The sequence below is a fragment of the Macaca fascicularis genome, chromosome 6, assembly GCF_037993035.2.
Source record: "Macaca fascicularis isolate 582-1 chromosome 6, T2T-MFA8v1.1".
Lineage (NCBI taxonomy): Eukaryota > Metazoa > Chordata > Mammalia > Primates > Cercopithecidae > Macaca > Macaca fascicularis.
In genome coordinates, this window is record NC_088380.1 from 37926362 (window position 1) to 37946752 (window position 20391).

The window sequence follows — 20391 nt, forward strand, 5'->3', positions numbered from 1 at the left end:
TGTTGGTCTGGTCAGATTTTCTTCTTCCACACTGCCAACAATCTATCTAAAAAAGACATACGCACACGTGTGTTTATTGTGGCACTATTCACAATAGCAAAGACTTGGAACCAACCCAAATGTCCATCAGTAATAGACTGGATAAAGAAAATGTGGCACATATACACCATGGAATACCATGGAGCCATAAAAAAGGATGAATTCATGTCCCTTGCAGGGACATGGATGATGCTGGAAACCATCATTCTCAGCAAAGTAACACAGGAACAGAAAACCAAACACTGCATGTTCTCACTCATAAGTGGGAACTGAACAATGAGAATACATGGACGTAGGGGAACATCACACACCAGGGCCTGTAGGGGGTTGGGGGGCTAGGGGAGGGATAACATTAGGAGAAATACCTAATGTAGGTGATGGGTTGATACCAAACCAGCATGGCATGTGTATACCTATGTAACAAAACTGCACATTCTGCACATGTACCCTAGAACTTGAAGTATATATATAAAAAAAGAAATTAAGAAAATAATTTTATTTACAAGAACGTTAAAAAATACTTAGGAATAACTTTAAGGAGTTGAAAGATCAAACATTGAAAAGTGTTGACCAGGCATGGTGGTTCCTACCTGTAATCCCAGCACTTTGGGAGGCCAAGGCAGGCAGATCACTTGAGGTCAGGAGTTTGAGACCAGCCTACAACATGGTGAAAGCCTGTCTCTACTAGAAATATAAAAATTAGCCAGGCGTGGTGGCAGGTGCCTGTAATCCCAGCTACTTGGGAAGCTGAGATGGGAAAATCATTTGAATGTGGGAGAATCACTCGCACCCGGGAGGCGGAGGCTGTAGTCAGTGGAGATTTCACCACTGCACCCCAGCCTGGGTGACCGAGTGAGACTCTGTCTCAGAAAAAAAGAAAACTATCAAACATTGATGAAAAAATTGAAAAGAGACACAAATAGGCCAGGTGTGGTGGCTCACGCCTATAATCCCAGCACTTTGGGAGGCTGAGGTGGATGGATCACAAGGTCAGGAGTTTGAGACCAGCCTGACCAACATGGTGAAACCCTGTCTCTACTAAAAATACAAAAATTAGCCGGGCGTGGTGGCATGTGCCTGTAATCCCAGCTACTCAGGAGGCTGAGGCAGGAGAATTGCTTGAATCCAGGAGGTGGAGTTGCAGTGAGCCGAGATTGCACCATGGCACTCCAGCCTGGGTGATAGAGCGAGACTCTGTCTAAAAAAAAAAAAAGAGAGAAAAAAAGACAAATAAATGGAAAGGTATTCCATGTTCATGGATTAGAAAAATTAATATTGCTAAAATGTCGAAACAATCCAAAGTGATCTACAAATTCAGTGCAATCCCTATCAAAATTCCAATCTCATTTTCCACAGAAATAGAAGAAAAAACCCCTAAAATTCAAATGAAACCACAAAAGATCCCAAATCGCCAAAGCAGTGATAAACAAAAGGAACAAAGCTGGAGACATCACATCACACTCCCTGATTTCAAAATAAAAGCTATTGTAATCCAAACAGTATGGTGTACGGTACTGGCATAAAAACAGACACATCAACTAGTGGAACAGGATATAGTCTAGAAATAAACCCAGGTACTTACAGTCAATTGATTTTTAACAAAGGTGCCAAGAACACACAGTCTCATCAATAAATGGTGTTGAAGAAACTGGATATCCACATGTGGAAGAATGAAATTAGACCCTTATTTCATACCATATACAAAAATCAACTCAAGATGGATTAAAGACTTAAATGTTTAAGACCTGAAACTGTAAAACGACTGTAAAACAGGCAAAAACCTTTCTGACATTCGTCTGGGCTTAGATTTTTTATATATGAACCGAAGGCACAGGCAATAAAAACAAAAATAGGCAAAAGCGATTGTGTGAAACTAAAAAGCTTCTAATCTTTGTCTTTCAATTAGAATTTTTGGACCATTTCAAATTAATTTTATTATCAATGAGGTTGAATATACATCTGCCATATTGCTTTTTGTTTTATACTTATCACATTGCTTTGATTTCTGATCTTGTTTTTGATAAAATTAATTTGTTTTCATTTTATCTTCATTATTATGTATTGATTTAAAAATATGATAGCAATTGCTTTAGAGTTTGTAATGTACATCTTTAACATATCAAATAATATTGTGCTATTTCAAGTATAGTATCAAACAACATATTTTCCTTCCTCCTCCCAACCTTTGCAATTATTGTCATACATTTTACTTGGATATGGTTATAAAACTCAAAGTACATTAGTGCATTGTTTTTTACTATTTTTGCTTTACATCAATTTATTTTTTAAAGAGATCTAAACATTTTTAAAAATGCATTTTACATTTGTAATATTCTTTGTGTAGATTCAGATTTCCACTTTTGTCATATTTATTCTACCTATGTCTTTTAACATTTATTTTAGTAGATGTTTGATGGTAGTGAATTGCCTCAGCTTTTGTCAATCTGAAAAAGTCTTGAGTTCACCTTATTTTTAAAATATATTTTGACTGGCTATAGAATATTAGATTGACAATTAATTTTTTCTTTTAGAACTTTAAGGATGTTGTTCCATAGTGGTTTGGCTTGTATAGTTTCTGGCAAGAAACTTACCTTATCTTTATTTTTCTGTATTTTAAGCTTTTGAAATTCCCCCTCTGGGTCATGTGGCGTTTGTTCTACCCTCCCTTACTGACAGTGCTCCTTCACTTAGGACTGTGAGTACAAGGGTATTCTACACCTCTGCTCCAGGACTAGGCTATTGTTGCTTGTTGCTTGGCAAAAGCTCAGAAACAGACAGGTGTATTTCTACTTCTCCCCTAGAGGAATGAGATCTTCGCTTGGGCTCTAGAGAGGGGTATTATTCTTTTAATAACTTATTTTTCAGTGTGTTTTCTGGTGTATGTTAAAAACAGTGCATTAACACATGTAAGTGATTTACGAATACGTGCCTATATAGGGGGCAGACATTCAACAGTTTGGCTGATCGGGGGTAAAGTCAGAATAATTTGGAGGCCACTTACTGCTTTAGAGGGACAGAATTAATAACTCTGATCGATTGGAAGTAGAATTTGCCTCTCTCTGTTCAATTTGATGACAACATGATTCAGATGGTTTACTTTATTTCTGTGAGTAACCTCATTTATAAATAGAGAATCTTTTACAGTGCATGTCTTATTTTATTTTAAAATAATTATGAGATTTATGTGCCAAAATGGTGAAGCAGTCTTTATGGACTCTTTTCTATTTTAACCGCCCCCCCCCCCTTTATCTTTTAATAAATGAAAATCTCCTGATCCTTTTTAGGACTGTGAGGACGTGGGAAGTTGAAAATCCAAAGAAGCAAAAAAGTGTGTTTAAACCTCGGACGATGCAGGGCAAAAAAGTCATTCCCACTACATGCACATATAGTAGAGATGGAAACCTCATAGCAGCTGCCTGCCAGAATGGAAGCATACAGATCTGGGACCGAAATTTGACTGTAAGTTAAATCTTTCCTTAGAACATGGCCACCTTAAATCTTTCCTTAGAAGATGGCCACCTTACAAAGACAAACGTGTTAAAATATTATGAAGTTGAATTTCCTGCATATAGACCTAATTTAAACTTCAATGTTAGGTGATCAAACATCGAGATTTTTGTAGTATAGTATACAGCATTTCAGCAGACATTTCAACTCTGTATTTTTCAGCACATAGTTTGTTTTTAAAATAAATGTACTCTTTTGGTATAAAATTTAAAAACCATAGTGCATCTTATTATATGGCATCTCAGTTTATTTGATTTTGAAAGTGAAGTGTTTAATAGTAGTATAAAGCAAGACTAAGCAGAGAACTAGAAAATACCCTTTAAAAGATTTAAGAAAAATGTGAAAAGTCCAAGATGAGCCATCAGTTGTTTTGTAGTTATTTTTCTAGTAATTTAAGTAATATTTTACTCTTCTATGACATTTCATTTAGATAGGTTGCAGGTTTTTTCTTTACAGTTTCAGACTATTAGTAGAATAAATAAAGTTTGGAATTGGAAGGAATGATAGAATCCATATAAATAATGAACACGAAAGCCCTTGGCTAATTCTGTCAATTACCAATAACCTGTAAAAAGCTTCTTGTTTTATGTGTGGGTGGTAAAACAAAGATGTTTGTTAAATGGAATGAGTCTAGACACCAGTGTTAGAATAAAATTCTACACAAACACATTTTGGATATCTTTATTTTATAAAAGTTTCTGGCCAGATTAGTCAGTAAATGTTTAGTACATACTGTAGGCACTACTGTAGGCACTGATAATACTTATCAAAAATTCCTGTCCTCATGGAGTTTTCATTCTAGTTAAATATATATGCTTATATTCCACCTTTGTCTATCAAACATTTACATTTTGAAGGGGATCCCAGGAAACACAGTTGTTTTTTCAGGTAGATGTGTTGGAAGAAGATTAAAAAGTGATGATAGACGGGAAAAGAATCCATACTGATAATGCTGAAAATATCTTTGACATTTTCTGTTTGTCAGATCTTTTTATTTCTGTTTTCATCTCTACTGTAAACCTCATAAAGCTTCGTAACAGCATAGAGATCTTAAAAACTTCTTTGAATTGTAAACTGAGTTTTAACCAAGCAGTAAATTTTTTAGTAACTGGTTTTCATCATCTCTGGGTGCTGTTGACTTAAACACAGAAATTATAAAACATGCAATTTTCTTGTGTAGCTTTAATAGTAGTGTTTTTTGTATAGTGTATATATATATGTGACTTTCTCTTAGAACCCATGTATTTTTATGAAGTTGAATATAGTTTTTAAAGATTTGTCTTGTGTATCTTAAAATAAGGAGTATCTCCTATTTTCAGTTTTGTAGAAAAAAAGACCATTGGAACGCCACTTTCTAAAAAATACCTCTTAAAGCCAATCAGCTAATTACAGTCTTTGATTGTTTTGTTAGAATGTATTTAATAAATGAATGTAAGTTTATTATATCTCATTTGTTATATTTTATTCATATTTTTTACATTTGGATACAAATGTGTGTCAGCTGGAAACAAATCAAGGTGAAAAAAAAAACTTGCCAGCAGGAAACACAGCTTGATTTGAAAACAGATTTTTTAAAAATTCCTTTCTTTCTTTCTTTCTTTTTTTTTTTTTTTAAAGACAGAGTCTTGCTCTGTCACCTAGGCTGGAGTGCAGTGGAACGACCTTAGCTCACTGCAACCTCTGCCTCCCGGGTTCAGACAATTCTCATGCCTCAGCCTCCTGAGTAGCTGGGATTACATACAGGTGTGTACCACCACACCCAGTTAGTTTTTGTAGTTTTAGTAGAAACGGTGTTCCACCATGTTGTCCAGGCTGGTCTCAAACTCCTGACCTCAGGGATCCACCCACCTTGGCCTCCTAACGTGCTGGGTTTACAGGTGTGAACCACTGCACCCAACGTGGATTTTTAAAAAATTTCTTAACTTTTTTTTCAGCAAGAAAAAAAACCATCCACAGGGAAATACTAAAGCTGAAGTGAGAATGCCCAATAACAATAGTTTTTCCATGCAGTAGTTAAATAATTATATGACAGATAATGGTTAATCTGTATTTTGAGATGATTAAGTAAAACATTCATAATTGCCATATTTAATCCTGGAATTTTCATTAGACGAACTTGAACTTTAGTAAATTAAACAAATTAGTAAATTTGTAAGTTTGTTTAGTAAATTAAACAAACTTTAGTAAATTAAACAAAACGTATTTCTTTAGAAGTAAGGTATCTCCATTAATGATATATTTCTGTGTTGTCAAGACCTACCTTTACTCTAGAATTATATTGGTCAGTACGCTAGCCACTAGCCACATTTGACTACTTTAGTTTTAATTAAAATAAAATATAATTAGAATTTCAGTTTTGGCCACTTTTTGGGTACCCAGTAGTATCATGTGATCAGTGGCTACTTAATGGACAATATAGACCATTTCCATCATTGCAGAAAGTTCACTGGACATTGCTCCTCAAGAGGAGTGGTGTTTGCCCAAGATTCCTTTTATTCATATGATGATGGTCAGCCTTTCATTTGAGAAGAAGTCCTCTTCAGAGAAGCTTCTGTGGATCTGCACTGCCTCCTTGGTTCTCTGCTTCCCATTCACCGGCATAATTTGAGCAACAGCAAGTCATCTGTTGCCTTGGCATGATGTGAGAGAGGGGGACAGAATAGTGGGAGATGACATTGGAGTGGTAACGGCATGCACTCTGATTTTGCACATGTTAAACCTGTCAGTCTGCAACACTCTTTTTTTTTTTTTAAGACAGAGTCTTGCTCTGTCCCCCAGACTGGAGTGCAGTGGTGCAGTCTTGGCTCACTGTTACCTCTGCCTCCCGGATTCAAGTGGTTCTTCTGCCTCAGCCTACAGAGTAGCTGGGACTACAGGCATACGCCACCACACCTGGCTAATTTTTGTATTTTTAGTAGAGATGGGGTTTCACCATATTGGCCAGGCTGGTCTCAAACTCCTGACCTCGTGATCCACCTGCCTCGGCCTCCCAAAGTGCTGGGATTACAGGTGTGAGCCACCACCCCTGGCCATTCTACAACACTCTATTCATATGGCATTTTCTCTCCCCCCTTTCAGTTCAGAGGACTGAAATTTCTTCTCAGTAAGACCTTCCCTGACTACACCATATTTAAAATTGCAGCCTTCTCCCTGCCGTGGTACTCTCTACGCCTTTTATTTTCTTCCATGGTGCTGATAGTTGTCTGACCTGCTATACTGTATGTTTCACTTTTTTTTTCTTTTAAACTTTTGAGACAAGTTCTCTCTCTTGTTACTCAGGCTAGAGTGCAGTGGCATGATTACAACTAACTGTGGCCTTGACCTCCCAGGCTCAGTTGATCCTGCTGCTTCGGCCTCTCGAGTAGTTGAGACCACGGGTGTGCGCCACTATGCCCAGCTAATTTTCTTTTTTATAGAGATGGAGGTCTCACTATGTTGCCCAGGCTGGTCTTGAACTCCTGGACTTAAGCAGTCTTCCCACCTTGGGCTCCCCAAGTGCTGGTATGACAGGCGTGAGCCGCTGCACCTGGCCCTCTTTATTGGCTGTTCTAGTAGGATATTGGCTGCATGAGGGAAAGGACTGCTGTCTGTTCTACTCCCTGCCGTATTCCCAGAGCAAGGACAGTGCCTACTATATACCAGACCTTCAGTAACTATTTGTGGAATGAATAAATGGATGTATGTATTCTAAAATAGTAACATAAAATGAGATGGTCAGTTTAGTTCTAAGAACACATTTAATGAATAGTAGCATTAAAAAACTATCCTAGTTATATGAATACACAATGAGATAGAGTTGGGTATGTGTACGAGTTTTGGGGTAGGGGGAGAGGAGAAAGATATTGAGGTAGTTTTTGGTATATTCTTAATGATATATAAATATATTAATCTGTATATGTGACTGATTTTGGATTTGCTAATAACAGGCAAATTTTTAAAAACTATGTTCATGTCTCTTTATAATTTCTGGGTTTTCAAATAATTCAGCATGTGTAGTCTCATGAATACCTAATAACTTCTCTTCATATCAAAATGCCTGTCAGATTTATTCTTTGACTTTGCACAAAGCACTGTTTCTGTGTTTTAATATCTATCAGGAATCTACAATATACTAGACTCTTGACTAAAATTACATACTGTATTTTCTTATCTTGCAATTACTGATTGTAGGCTAAGTTTTTGTCAGGAAAATTGGGATTCATTTTATTCATGGAGTGTTGCTCTCCCTAGATACAGGTGATGGAAGGGAATAATATTTGAGGTTGTTTGATTTTGCAATAGGCACCACTAGCAACTTGACCTCCCCTCTATCTGATGGCCTCCTATTGCCCTTTTGGCCTGCAAGCCCTTGCCCAGATTCTTGGGCTGTTCTTTTTGGGAAAATCACCACACAGCACAATGCCTTACCAAGAAAGCCGCAAGATTTCCCCAGCTCAGTTAGCTGTTCAGTGCCCCCATTTTCAGCCATGCCAGAAAGTGGAACAGAGGAATCTGAGACAAAGACAGTAATCATATCAGGAAATCAACTTCTGGCAAATAAGACAACAAATATGAAGAAGAGAGAAATATCCAGCACACAGCAAATCTTTAAATGTCTCCAGTTGCTGCCAGATAACCCATGTTAAAAGATTACTTTATGTCCTTCTACGCCCTTCTTCTTATTAATACATGTATTTACAGATGTATAGATTGGGCGCAGTGCCCCACGCCTGTAATCCCAACAGTTTGGGAAGCCGAGGTAGGCGGATCACAAGGTCAGGAGTTCGAGACCAGCCTGGCCAACATGGTGAAACCCCGTTTCCACTAAAAATACAAAAAAGATTAGCCATGTGTGGCGGTGGGTGCCTGTAGTCCCAGCTACGTGGGAGGCTGAGGCCGGAGAATCGCTTGAATCTGGGAGGTGGAGGTTGCAGTGAACCGAGATTGCGCCACTGCACTCCAGCCTGGATGACAGAGCAAGACTCCGTCTCAAAAAAATAAAAAAAAAAAAAGAGTTTTGTTTTTATGTAGAGAGAATTTGAAGCTTGCTTTTTAAATCTGAAAGCATAAAATAGTAGATATAGCTTGATTTCTTTGCTTTTTTTCAAAATGTCTTTATTTAAATGGGATCCTGTAATTTTACCTACATGAAATATGTGCTTTTCAAAAAATGTTGGTTTTTTGGTTTATTATTATTTTATTCTATACCACTCCTCTCCTCTGTCATTGTCCCATTCTCTATCCCTTAATGCTTGTAAATTACCTGATCGGTATCCTTTTGTGGTTTTCTCCATATCTGTATATCTGTATCTCTTCACATCTGGAACATTTCAACTGGTATTTTTGAGGAACTGTCACCTCACTGAGAATAAGACAAAAGAAATTTAAACCTATAAGTAGTTTGTAAAAAATTCAGGGAATGATCTGTGAGGTAATTTATGACCAGGTGCTGCTTTGTATAATGCCCATCATGTAGAAGAGTTAGGGACGGCAGAGGTCAGGTGGGGAGTCATAGGGCCTCTGAAAGGTGCACAGTTTGGATGAGCAACAGGATTAATGGGGGTTACAGAGTAATAATGTTCATTGTTTACTAAACAAAGCAGAAATAGTGAGCTATTCTGCATATAAAAATGACACTAAAGGATCTTTTGAGATTCTTACTTCCCAAAACAGTCTTGAATCTTCTCTTTAGAATCACCAGCAAGCTAATTTGATATAATGAAAGAAAAGTAAAGCAGAATAAAGATAATGTTTTGTGGGAGAGGTGGCACTTGAGTCCCTGGATGCCCTCAAGTTAAAGTCTCTTAGAAGTCACTCCTCACTGTTGGACACCATCTGCTGTGCCTTACATTAACAATAATTTTCACAATTAAAAAATTTAGTAGTTTTTTTTTTTTTGTTAAATTTTCGTAATGCAGCTTTGAACATTCTTCTCTCATACCTCAAGTAAACTAATTTAAGACAAATTCTCATACTTTTTGTTAACTACTTTCTATAGCGATATGTTTTTAATGGCTGGTAATTGCATCTTTTTGTTGCTTTTGGGATATTCTTATGAAGCTGTCATAACCACTAAAAATGAAAGCAGTATTTACTTTTTTTTTTTTTTTTTTTTGAGACGGAGTCTCACTCTGTCACCCAGGCTGGAGTGCAGTGGCCAGATCTCAGCTCACTGCAAGCTCCGCCTCCCGGGGTCATGCCATTCTCCTGCCTCAGCCTCCCGAGTAGCTGGGACTATAGGTGCCCACCACCACACCCGGCTAGTTTTTTGTATTTTTTAGTAGAGACGGGGTTTCACCGTGTTAGCCAGGATGGTCTTGATCTTCTGACCTCGTGATCCGCCCGTCTAGCAGTATTTACTTTTATGGAGGTTCTCTATGTTTGTGTATTAAGCCAGATTATTAGCAAGAAGGAAGAATTTTATGACAGCGTGCTCTTAATATTTTCTTTATATTTTCATTATTACCTATTAGAGCAATCTAAACTCCCTAAACTGAGTGTTAAGCTGTTGGTATTCAAGATTTTGGAGATTAAAAAAAAATAATGCATTGAAATATTTTTAGCATATAATGCTTCCAGTCTTGTTTGTGATAAAGTTGTCATCTGTTGCATAATTTTAAAGTCATATGACTTTGATTTGGAAAACATTTTATTACATAGTTATTCATTATTTACTGCCATCTGCAACTGTGAAGATGCTTGAAGAACTCATTTCATTTCAAAATTTTCATTTGAGAATATTTTGATTTCAGCCTTTTTTTCAAAAAAAAAACTTCTTTGACATACCATTTTAGCTATGAATCTTGGGAATGATGTATGGAGAGCTTTTTAAATTCTGATTATTCTATAGTTGATAAGTATCCTTTATTTCCCTGATAGTGATATCATCAAAGACTTGTATAAGTTAAACATGACCTCGAATGGCTAAGACTGTGCTTGCAGCCCAGATTAATGACCTCATCTCGATGTCTTCTCCTTTCTTTCTGCAAAGACTAATCATTTAACAATAATTCACAACTTTTACCTAGTAATAGGTTTTCAAGTTGAAGTAGCACAGTATTCACTATAAGGAGAGAGAGAGTAGTTGTAGGGGAAAAAAACACTGTATTTTATTTTTTAAACAATTTTTTTAATACCAAATGATTTAGAGAATGTTTCTGGTATCTTCTTTTGAGAAAAAAGATCATCTATCTCTGTGTGAAATATAAAGAGCAATGCTAGAAATTCAAAGTTTTGTCCCTTCAATAGACCTAATGCTGGGAATCTAGAAGAATATCTATGTATATATTGACAGCTAAATGTCTACTGCATAGTTCTATAGCACATTTTATAGATGACACCTGATATATACAATTACATTATATTTTACTTCAGATTTCGTGTCTGTGAGTCCTGACTTTCCTAAGCTCCTGTTCTTCTCATTTTCTTTATTTACAAAATGAGGGCATGATCCCCCCATGTCATGTTATTTTGAGGATTATATTAGGTAATATATGTAAAACATTCAGATAGGACATGCACATAACAGGTTCTTAATAACTGCTGGTCTTCCTCTTTTTTCTTTTTAACTCCTAGGCTACTTACAGTTTTTATAGAATGGTAAAGTTAGACCTAAAGATACTATTTAACTCTGGCTGTGAACATCTTACGAATCCAAGTTTGACGGATTTCTTGGTGACTAAAGGTTTGGTTTAGGAAGATAAAGAGTGTAGGTGCTTTGCTCCAACCACTCATTCATTGTATGCAAATATAACTACCATCAATAAGTAACAATGCTGTGGACCCACGTTTTAGTTATGCCTGAGTAGATACATGAATTATAATGACCTTTTTACAAATATTCGACAGAACACGTATGACATATTAACTATTCTATAGTGCTTTCACATGCCTATTTTTCAGTGGTTACATTTCCAAAAAAGTATATCATTGATTCAGAACACAAAAATAACCATCAAAACTGCAAATTACTTGCAGGCACTAAACTTAAATTCAAATTTTTCAATTATTTTCATAGAGTTATATAAAGTTTTAATAATGCTCTTGTAAATAATGCTCTTATAAAATGCTCCTGTAAATGCTTTTGTCACACATGCTGTTAGAAGCAACATTTACTAAATGAAAAAATACTGGCTTTTGAAAAAGTTAGGGTAAAAGGTTTTTGAAAAATATGGATGATTATTATCCTTATTTTTTAAGACTATGAATATATAATAATTTAAGACTTCCAGTTAAAACATGGCAGGTTAAACACATTTGTTCAACCATGCTTCCTCCTGAAACCTCACTAAAGTGACAGGAAAGGCCCGTTTTAAAGCATAAACCCGAATGGATGAAGAGAATTAGAGAGGAGATGATGGCAGAAAAGAGATATCAAGATTCATTTGTAAGCTGTAAGCCAGATGCATAAATGGTATGTGACTTAACCACCTAGAGAAAGCTGAAACCTTAGCCGTGATTGGAGAAGCCTGTAAAAGGCAAACCGATTTGTCTTATAATTCCCTCTGCGCTGTGCAGCCAAATCACTGCTCTCCTTTTACCATCACATCAAGTGGGCCTAATGAAGAGACCCTATATTCCAGGCAAAGAAAATCTTCATGTAGAGTTGTTTGTCCTCTCCTTCTCCCCCTTTGTTGTTGTTATTGTTGTTTTTGTTGTTGTTATTATTATTATTGTACTTACTGAGTACTTACTGTGAGCCAGACAATATTTTAAGCACTTGTAATATTTTATTTAATCCACACAGCAACTCTGTGATATAAATGCTGTCATTATCGTTTTACTGATTCAAACAAACAAACAAACAAACAAACCCAGAAACAAAGAAATTGACTTGCCTACTAAAAACTACAGTTAGTATGTGGTATAACTGAGGTTCAATCCCAGGCAGTCTGGCTTAAGAGTCTGTATTAAGGGTCAGAAAAACTAAGGCCATGTACCAAATCTAGCCCACTACCTGTTTTTGTATGGCAAGCTAAGAATGGTTTTTACATTTTTAGATGGTTATATTATTTTTCTATGGCTGCTGCAACAAACTACCACAAATTTAGTGGCTAAAATAACAGAAATGTATTATCTTACAATTCTATAGGCTAAAGTCTCATTGGACTAAAATCAAGGTGTTAGCAGGACATTGTTCCTTTCAGGAGGCTCCAGGGAGAATGTTTCTTTGCTTTTCCAGTTTCTAGAGGCCACCCTTATATCTTGGCTCCTGGCACGCTTCCTTCATCATCAAGGCCAGCAACGTTGTTGAGTCCTTCTTACGTCATAACACTGCGACCTTCTGTTCTCCTTTCCTCTGCCACTTTTTAAAGACCCTTGTGATTACATCTTGCCTACTCAAGATAATCTAGGATAATCTCCCTATTTTAAGGTCAGCTGATTAGCAACATTAAATCAGTCTGAAACCTTAATTTCCCTTTGCCACATAAGGTAATATATTAACAGGTTCCAGGGACTCAAATGTGGAAATCTTTGGGAGTGTTACTCAGCCTATCATAATGGATTCAGAAAATCAAAATAAAAATATTTTGTGACACATGAAAATTACATGAAATTCAAATTTCAGTGTCCATACATTTTATTGTAACAGCCTTGCTCATTCATTTGTATATTATCTGTGACTGCTTTTGTATCATATTAGCAGAGTTGAGTAGCTGCAACAGAGGATATGATCCTCAAAGCCAAAGATACTTACTAGGTGGTCCCTTACAGAAAAAGAATTTGACCCCTAACGTAGAGTTTCTAATTTGGCTTTTAGTGCTTTTCTCTTCCGTAATTAATGGTAGACATGGGATCACCAGACATTTGGGGAAATCCTCTAACATGAAATACAGAAACTTATACTAAACAGAATAAGTAAGTCAGAGGAGAGAGAGATAATGTAGAAAACTGAAGAAATTTTCAAGGAAAAAACCCCTATAATTGATATTCTCAGAGAGGAAATAGAGACTAGTACAACCAAAAAACTAAAGCAGATTGCTACCAAAAAATCTGAATGTTAAGAGATTAAGGAAGATCTCTTGCAAAATAAATATTTGATTGGAGTATAAGGGAAGGAATCCCTAGGAATATTAAAATCTCCTGGAGAGTATATATAAATATAGTCGAGGAAACCTAGAAAGTAGAATAAAAGACAGTGATAGAAAGAAGATAGGAAACTTGCAGTGTCAATTCAGGGTCTAGTATTTGACTAGAAAGTTCTAATGAAAATACAGGAGAGGAAGGATGGAATTAGGTAAGAAAGAGTTACTAAAAATAAAGAGGTCTCAGAACTGAAAAACATGACTTTCCAGAGAGGAAGGACTCATCTGGAAAGAATGAAAAAGACGCACACCAAGCCATGCGTCATGAAATTTCAGGACACCAGGAATATAGAGAAGATTTTACTCACAGGGAATACAATAGGAAACACGTGACACAAGAATAATAGGACCATGTAATTTGGGATGTTGGTAAGACAGTTGCTTAAATGTAAGACCTTAGATTCTGTATTAGTGCAAAGGGATGTTGTCTTTCTCATTTTTCTGTTGAGGTGATGAAATATTTTAAGTTCAGTAATATTACTTTCAGTGACTGCTCACCAAATCTTCTTAACTCTGTCCTAAGCATTATTCATTCCAGACATACGTTCAGCTACATGTGGAACAACTCACCAGGATTATATGCCAGAACTTGAGCTCAATATACCCAAAACACAACCTGTTTCTTTTAGAACTCATTCTTTCTTTTGACTTTGCTATTTTTATTATTTTTCCATTTAGAACTTCAGAATATTCTTTACCTCCTGTAACCAGTTGTCAGTCTTATCAGTTCTGTGTTTTAGTGTTTCTCACATCCACTCCCTCAATTTCATCTCTCACTTTCATTCTACTTCATACCTTCATCATCTTTAACTTGTGATGCTGGATATCCTCACCTTTCTCTGTCTGTGTTCTGATAAACCTAGCCCTGGTTTAAATCACGTTAAACGCAATACTTACTACTTCAGTACTTGTCATATGCTGAATAAAGTTCAAATTTTCTCAGACTGACACTTCCAGCCTTTCAGTTTATACTTTTTTCCACCCTTTGAGTATTTTTCATAACTTTCTCCATAAATCAAAACACTTGTTTTTTTGTTTTTTTTTGTTTTTTTTTTTTTTTTAAACACAGGGTCTCACTCACCCAGGCTGGAGTGCAGTAGTGCAATCTTGGCTTACTGCAGCCTCTACCTCCCAGATTCAAGTGATTCTCCCACCTCAGCCTGCAGAGTAGCTGGGACTACAGTCGCTCTCCACCATGCCCAGCTAATTTTTGTAGAGATGGGTTTTCGCCATGTTGACCAGGCTGGTCTCAAACTCCTGACCTCAAGTGATCTACCCACCTCAGCTTCCCAAAGCGCTGAGATTACAGATGGGAGCCACTGCACCCAGCCTAAATAAAAAAACTTTTTACTCAGACTAGATTATACTTTGTTCCCTTATGATTACCGTCTGATTTACTGCCTTGGTGCCTTCTCCTATACTAAACACTCCATCCTATATGCCTCTCCCACAAGCCCCCCGCTGCTGGTAGAAATAGCCACCATCCACTATCCAACATCCATTGAAGAAGGCCCAATCACATGCCATTCCCTCTATGATGCTCTGTTAGGGACTAGAAGATTACATATCTAGGGATATTAACCCTGAAAATATTTTGTTTTATTTTTAGTTTGCCTGGTTGTTTATTTTGTTTCTCTTTAAGATTAATATGGCCAGGGACTTTTTGTCTTATTTGCTGTTTCTCTGTGTCCAAGATGAGCATGACATATTAATAAATATTTGTTGAATAAATGAGTGAATGCTATCAGAGCATTATAGGTTTTATGTTAAATGGGTTTGGTTTTCAATTGCTTTATTGTTGTTTTTAAATTTTAAATTATTGTTCCTTAAACTTACTATCAAATAAGTGCATTGTATAAGTTGTTTGTTTGCTTTAGCCGTCAGATGTAGGCTATAAATAGATAGGCTAAATACTACCTATTTGCATCAGTAGTATTTTTAGCCTGTTGTTTTCCAATAATTAGATTTTAAAGCATATAGTTTTAACAATAAGTGATACTTACTGAACACTTACTTTGTTCCAGGGACCGTTTCAAGTGCTTTGTATATGTTTTAATTCGTTTAACCCTCAGAACAATATTGTGAATTAAGTACTACCATTAACTACGTATTTTAGGTGAGAAAACTGAAGTACAGCAGTGAAGGGTTTAACAACTCACCCAAGGTCATGCATCTAGTAAGTTTTGGAGCCAGGAACTCTGACTCTAGTATATGCGCTCCAAAATTTCACTGGTATATGGTTCAAAAATAAATGACCCTGTTGGGAATATTCTAAAACAAGATTGTGGTGATGGTTGTACAACTCTGTAAATTAACTAAAAATCATTCAGTTGCACACTTAAAATGGGTGAATTTTATGGTCTTAAATTATAATTTGATAAAGATGTTTAAAAAGTGGGTGATCTATATTCTTATTAAAATGGATTATAATTTTTTTCAATATTTCATGTACAGTGGAACTTTTAGTCCTGAGTTCTCTTGCCACTGGAATATGGGAATGGGTGAAGTAGGCAATCTGTGCCTTGCCTAAGTTGGCTAAGGACACAAAAGTTTATATGTCACTGTTACGAGCTCTTTGGGGGTGAGAATTTTTTCTTCCTTACCTTTGGATCTGTTGGTATGTAAACCATGCGTAGCAGGGACTTGATAAGTATTTGTTGAATTAAATCTCAAGAGCTTTATTTACCTGCACTGTAGATACTTAAATTGTATCCTCGGAAATCCTGGCTTTCATAGTCTAATTTTAAAATATAGACCTTGTGCAGTATACTTAAAAGGTAAAACATATACACTGCCTAGATGCATAGATATTAACATATAGAAGGGAAAAATGTAACTGATGAAAACATTATGTATAAAACTTTGTAGATTAATCTGATTACATATTGATCAAAGTTGCTTGAGAAAGCCAGAAGAAAAATTGAATTAACATAAGTATTTACTTATAAAGATTTTTAAAAGTGTTCTGAAAACATTGGAGCTCACAGATAAAGTTGGAAGAATTAAAATTTTTTGCTAAACATGGCAGAATAGAAAACATATGAATATTTATGGATGTGTATTGATATTTAGGACAGAAAAAATGGAAATCAATCATGAACCAAAAACTTCAGTTTAAAATATATCCATAAGAGATGCTGTTATAGAGTCAAATGTGTAAATATAAGCAAGCAGTTAATATAATCTTATATTTTCATTATATTGAATAAGCAGATTCAAGAGAAGGATGTAATTTCACTTTGTCACTATTTAGTGACGTGAATGTAGTCAAAATATAAAGGTCAAAATTAAAAAAAAATTATTTAAAAAAATTTATTTAAAAAAGTAAGATTTTATTTGTTTGTTTGTTTGTTTGTTTTGAGACTGAGTCCTGCTGTGTTGCCCAGGCTGGAGTGTAGTGACTTAATTTCGGCTCACTGCAACCTCCGCCTCTGGGGTTCAAGTGATTCTCCTGCCTCAGCCTCCCAAGGAGCTGGGATTACCAGGTGCCCACCACCAAGCCTGGCTAATTTTCATAGTTTTAGTAGAGATGGGGTTTCATCATGTTGGCCAGGCTGGTCTCGAACTCCTGACCTCAAGTGATCCACCAGCTTCAGCCTTCACATAGGGAAAAGTGAAGGAGGAAGTGGGAAAAGGTTGAGGTGGGTGGATATATCAGATCAAATAGGGCTGTTTTGGCTATGTAGAGTCTGGATACTCTTCTGAGGGTAATGAGAAGCCATTACATGGATGTTAGGAGAAGATTGGCATTATTCAAGTTACATTTTTAAAAGAATCATTCTGGCTGTTCTGCATGGAGAATAACTACAGGGAGAGAATGGTGGAAGCAGGATGACAGATGAGGGGCTATTTTAGGCATAAAGGTAAATTCCTGGACAAGGGTTTTAGTGGTGAAGGTAATGTTTGGATTCTGAAGATTTTTTGAAGCCAGAGCTAGCAAATGGATAATGTAGGCTCATTTTTTACAGTGTTTTAAATTATGCCTTTAAAAAAAAAGAGCTGGGCAATAGATAATTTAATTTGGAAAATGATTTCATAAAACACATTTGCTCATTCCTTGTCATGGTGCCTTATTCTTTAATGGTTAATGGGCTCTTTGAGAGTGAAGAATTTGGGTTGCATGAAATAGGGGAAGAATGTTTTGAATTTGTGTTATTCTAGCTAATTTTGATCAGTTAATTTTATTTTTATTATTATCTGGTATCATTTGGCAATGTGGAGTAAATGCTCCCTAATTCTTAAACAAACAAACACAAACAAAAAACAAAAAAACTTTTGGCATGTTACAAAGCACAATTAGTCCTCTATGGTTATCTAGATAGGGCTATGTCATCTAAAATGGTCAGACTCTCTGCAGGATGACCATAGTCTCTAAAAAGCCTATATAAGGGATGCTTCTCTCTAGTAGAGATATTTCCTGAGCCATGTTTCTCAGCATCAGGACAGCTGTGATTTATTTTGCAAGCAGACAAGGCCAAACATTACTGTTTTAACTATTATAAACAAAATAGTAAATGTTAAATGTTCACTTAATAGAGCCACTAGTAGGGCTTTTTATATACACAAAGTAAAGTCTGAGCCAAAACTGTGAAACAGTTCTCTGGTCTGTGTGCATTCTCTTTTAACCTACTCTTTGATTCATTGCAACTGGAGAAGTGATGCAACCAGTAATGATTTGCACTCCAGAGCTCTTGGTGCTGCAGTGAGTCCTCCTGTTTTGTTTTGTTTTGTTTTGTTTTTTCTTCTACTAATTACCCAAGCCATAGTAATTTATCAAATTTCTTAAAACTGTTCAGAAATGTTTATTATAATATGTTAGTTCCAAAATAAAGAGCTTTGCAAGATTCTGTTAAACCTCAACCTTTTAGAATATTTTAAAATATTTACCAGGTTTGTGTGTGTGTGTGTTTAAGCAGAGATTTAAACCGGTAATAGTCCGCAAAATGATACAAAACTATCTTAAAAATGTGGAATGCTTCACAAATTTGCATGTCATCCTTGCGCAGGGGCCATGGTAATCTTCTCTGTATCATTCCAATTATAGTATATATGCTGCCGTGAACACAATGTTTACCAGTTTTGTTCTTTATCAGTTTTTATGGCTTTCAGCTTTAGCCTACAAAGTTATGCAAGGATCAAATATTAATTCAGATATAATTTTAAAGTTACTTCCCCAATTTTTTTATAGTTAATTACAGAAAGGACTATTCTCATTGAGTGGTGTTTTCACTGAGTAGTCGGTTTTTGTTTGTTTTGTTTTTTTGCTGCTTTGTTGTTTTTTGCCATCAAGGTTTTAACCTGGGTAGTAAACACTGATGCTGCATTGATGCTCATGGGGCAGGTGGCTAAGGAGCCAATCACTGCATTTGTCAGGTAGTAACCCTGTTTTATTCTGAAAAACAGTTTTTATATGCTTTCTATTTGAAAATATAGCAGAAAAGACCTATTATACTTGTCTTATAAAGCTGTATTTTTTTAATCGCAGAAAATTAGCATTTTATATTGTGACTGACTATACACATATCTTTGCACAGACACACAGGCATATATGAAACTGAAAAAGGAGTTAACCATAGCAATTCCTATTGCAGTGTGCACTCCATTTTTTTGTATCCCGATTTGTTCCATATTTAAAGTACTGATCATAACCTATTACATTGATATTAGGACCCACTAATGAGTAAGAATTCAGAATTTGAAAACCACTTCTAAAGCATGCCTCAAATATAATTTGATCTTTTCAGAAGCCTTGTGAGATAGGCAAGGCTAATATTAACCCTTTTCAAACATAGCTAAAGCCTACACTTTGAAAACAGAAGTTGGACTAAAGAATTGAAAACAGAAAAAATGATTTAGGGTGTTGAATGAGCAGAGGTCATCATGAACACAGGGTACACTTGAATGGTGATGGAGAGGAAGAGGGGCTGCAGAGATGTAGGACAGAAAGCAGATGGATATGGAAGATGTTTTATTTGCCTCAGGATTTTTGCCTAAGCCCTTGAAGACATCTGGTATGCCACTAGAAATCACCTGAGGCTAAAATTTACCAGATTGTTGGTATCTTGAAAAGCTACCAAAATTAGTTTGCAAGGCTCTACCCATCAGCTTCTTACAGTCTACCTCTAGACATCTCATCTATACCATTCCAGTCCAATTTCTCGAGGTAAGTCTATTTCCCCAAATTCACTTATTTGCATACTTTTATAATTTTTTTCATATGTATACATCACATTGTTTTTTAAATTGTTAGAAATGGATTTATTTATTCCAAATAATTAAAAAATTTGAGATTAACTTTAGACATTAATCATTTAAAGCAAACAATCATTGGTATTTAGTGTATTCACAATGTTGCAACCACCAATTCTCTAGTTTCAAAAGTTTCATCACCCCATAAAAACACCCCATACCTCTTAAGTAATCATTCCTCATTCCCCCATTTAAAAAAGAAACATTCTAACACTATCGAAAATGTAAAAAAGCAATGTGACTCTAAAAAGAGCATAGCAAATTCTGAAAATAAAACAATCATTAGCCAGATACTAGCTAGATACTGTTATCTACCAGTTTTCTGTGTCTTAGATTTTTCTATGTTAAAAAGGGATATAGGCAAAAGTTATGGAGGTATTAAAGACCAATCAATGCTAAATCAAGACTTTCTGCTTGGTCGAACTGAAAGAATTGAAGGAAATTTCAAAAATATACCTTTCTCACTATGAGATTCACTGCTATTTAGTGTCATTTCCTTTAACTAACATCTAAAATTTGTCTTGATACAGCT

At 35.8% G+C, this 20391-nt stretch overlaps 1 protein-coding gene and 1 non-coding gene across 12 annotated transcripts in view; one reads left to right on the plus strand and one right to left on the minus strand.

The window, feature by feature from the left end:
• Positions 1-20391, plus strand: part of WDR70 (WD repeat domain 70) — a 382962-nt gene that overhangs the window by 228000 nt on the left and 134571 nt on the right. For all 11 annotated transcript variants that reach the window (XM_065546168.1, XM_045393640.2, XM_005556746.4 and 8 more), the window contains one exon: positions 3324-3498. In XM_065546168.1, coding sequence (XP_065402240.1) covers positions 3324-3498 — 175 coding nt within the window. The remainder of the gene's footprint in view (positions 1-3323; positions 3499-20391) is intronic.
• Positions 18572-18675, minus strand: LOC123574343 (U6 spliceosomal RNA). The gene has a single exon (XR_006699211.1). It is a non-coding gene; the product is annotated as a U6 spliceosomal RNA (small nuclear RNA).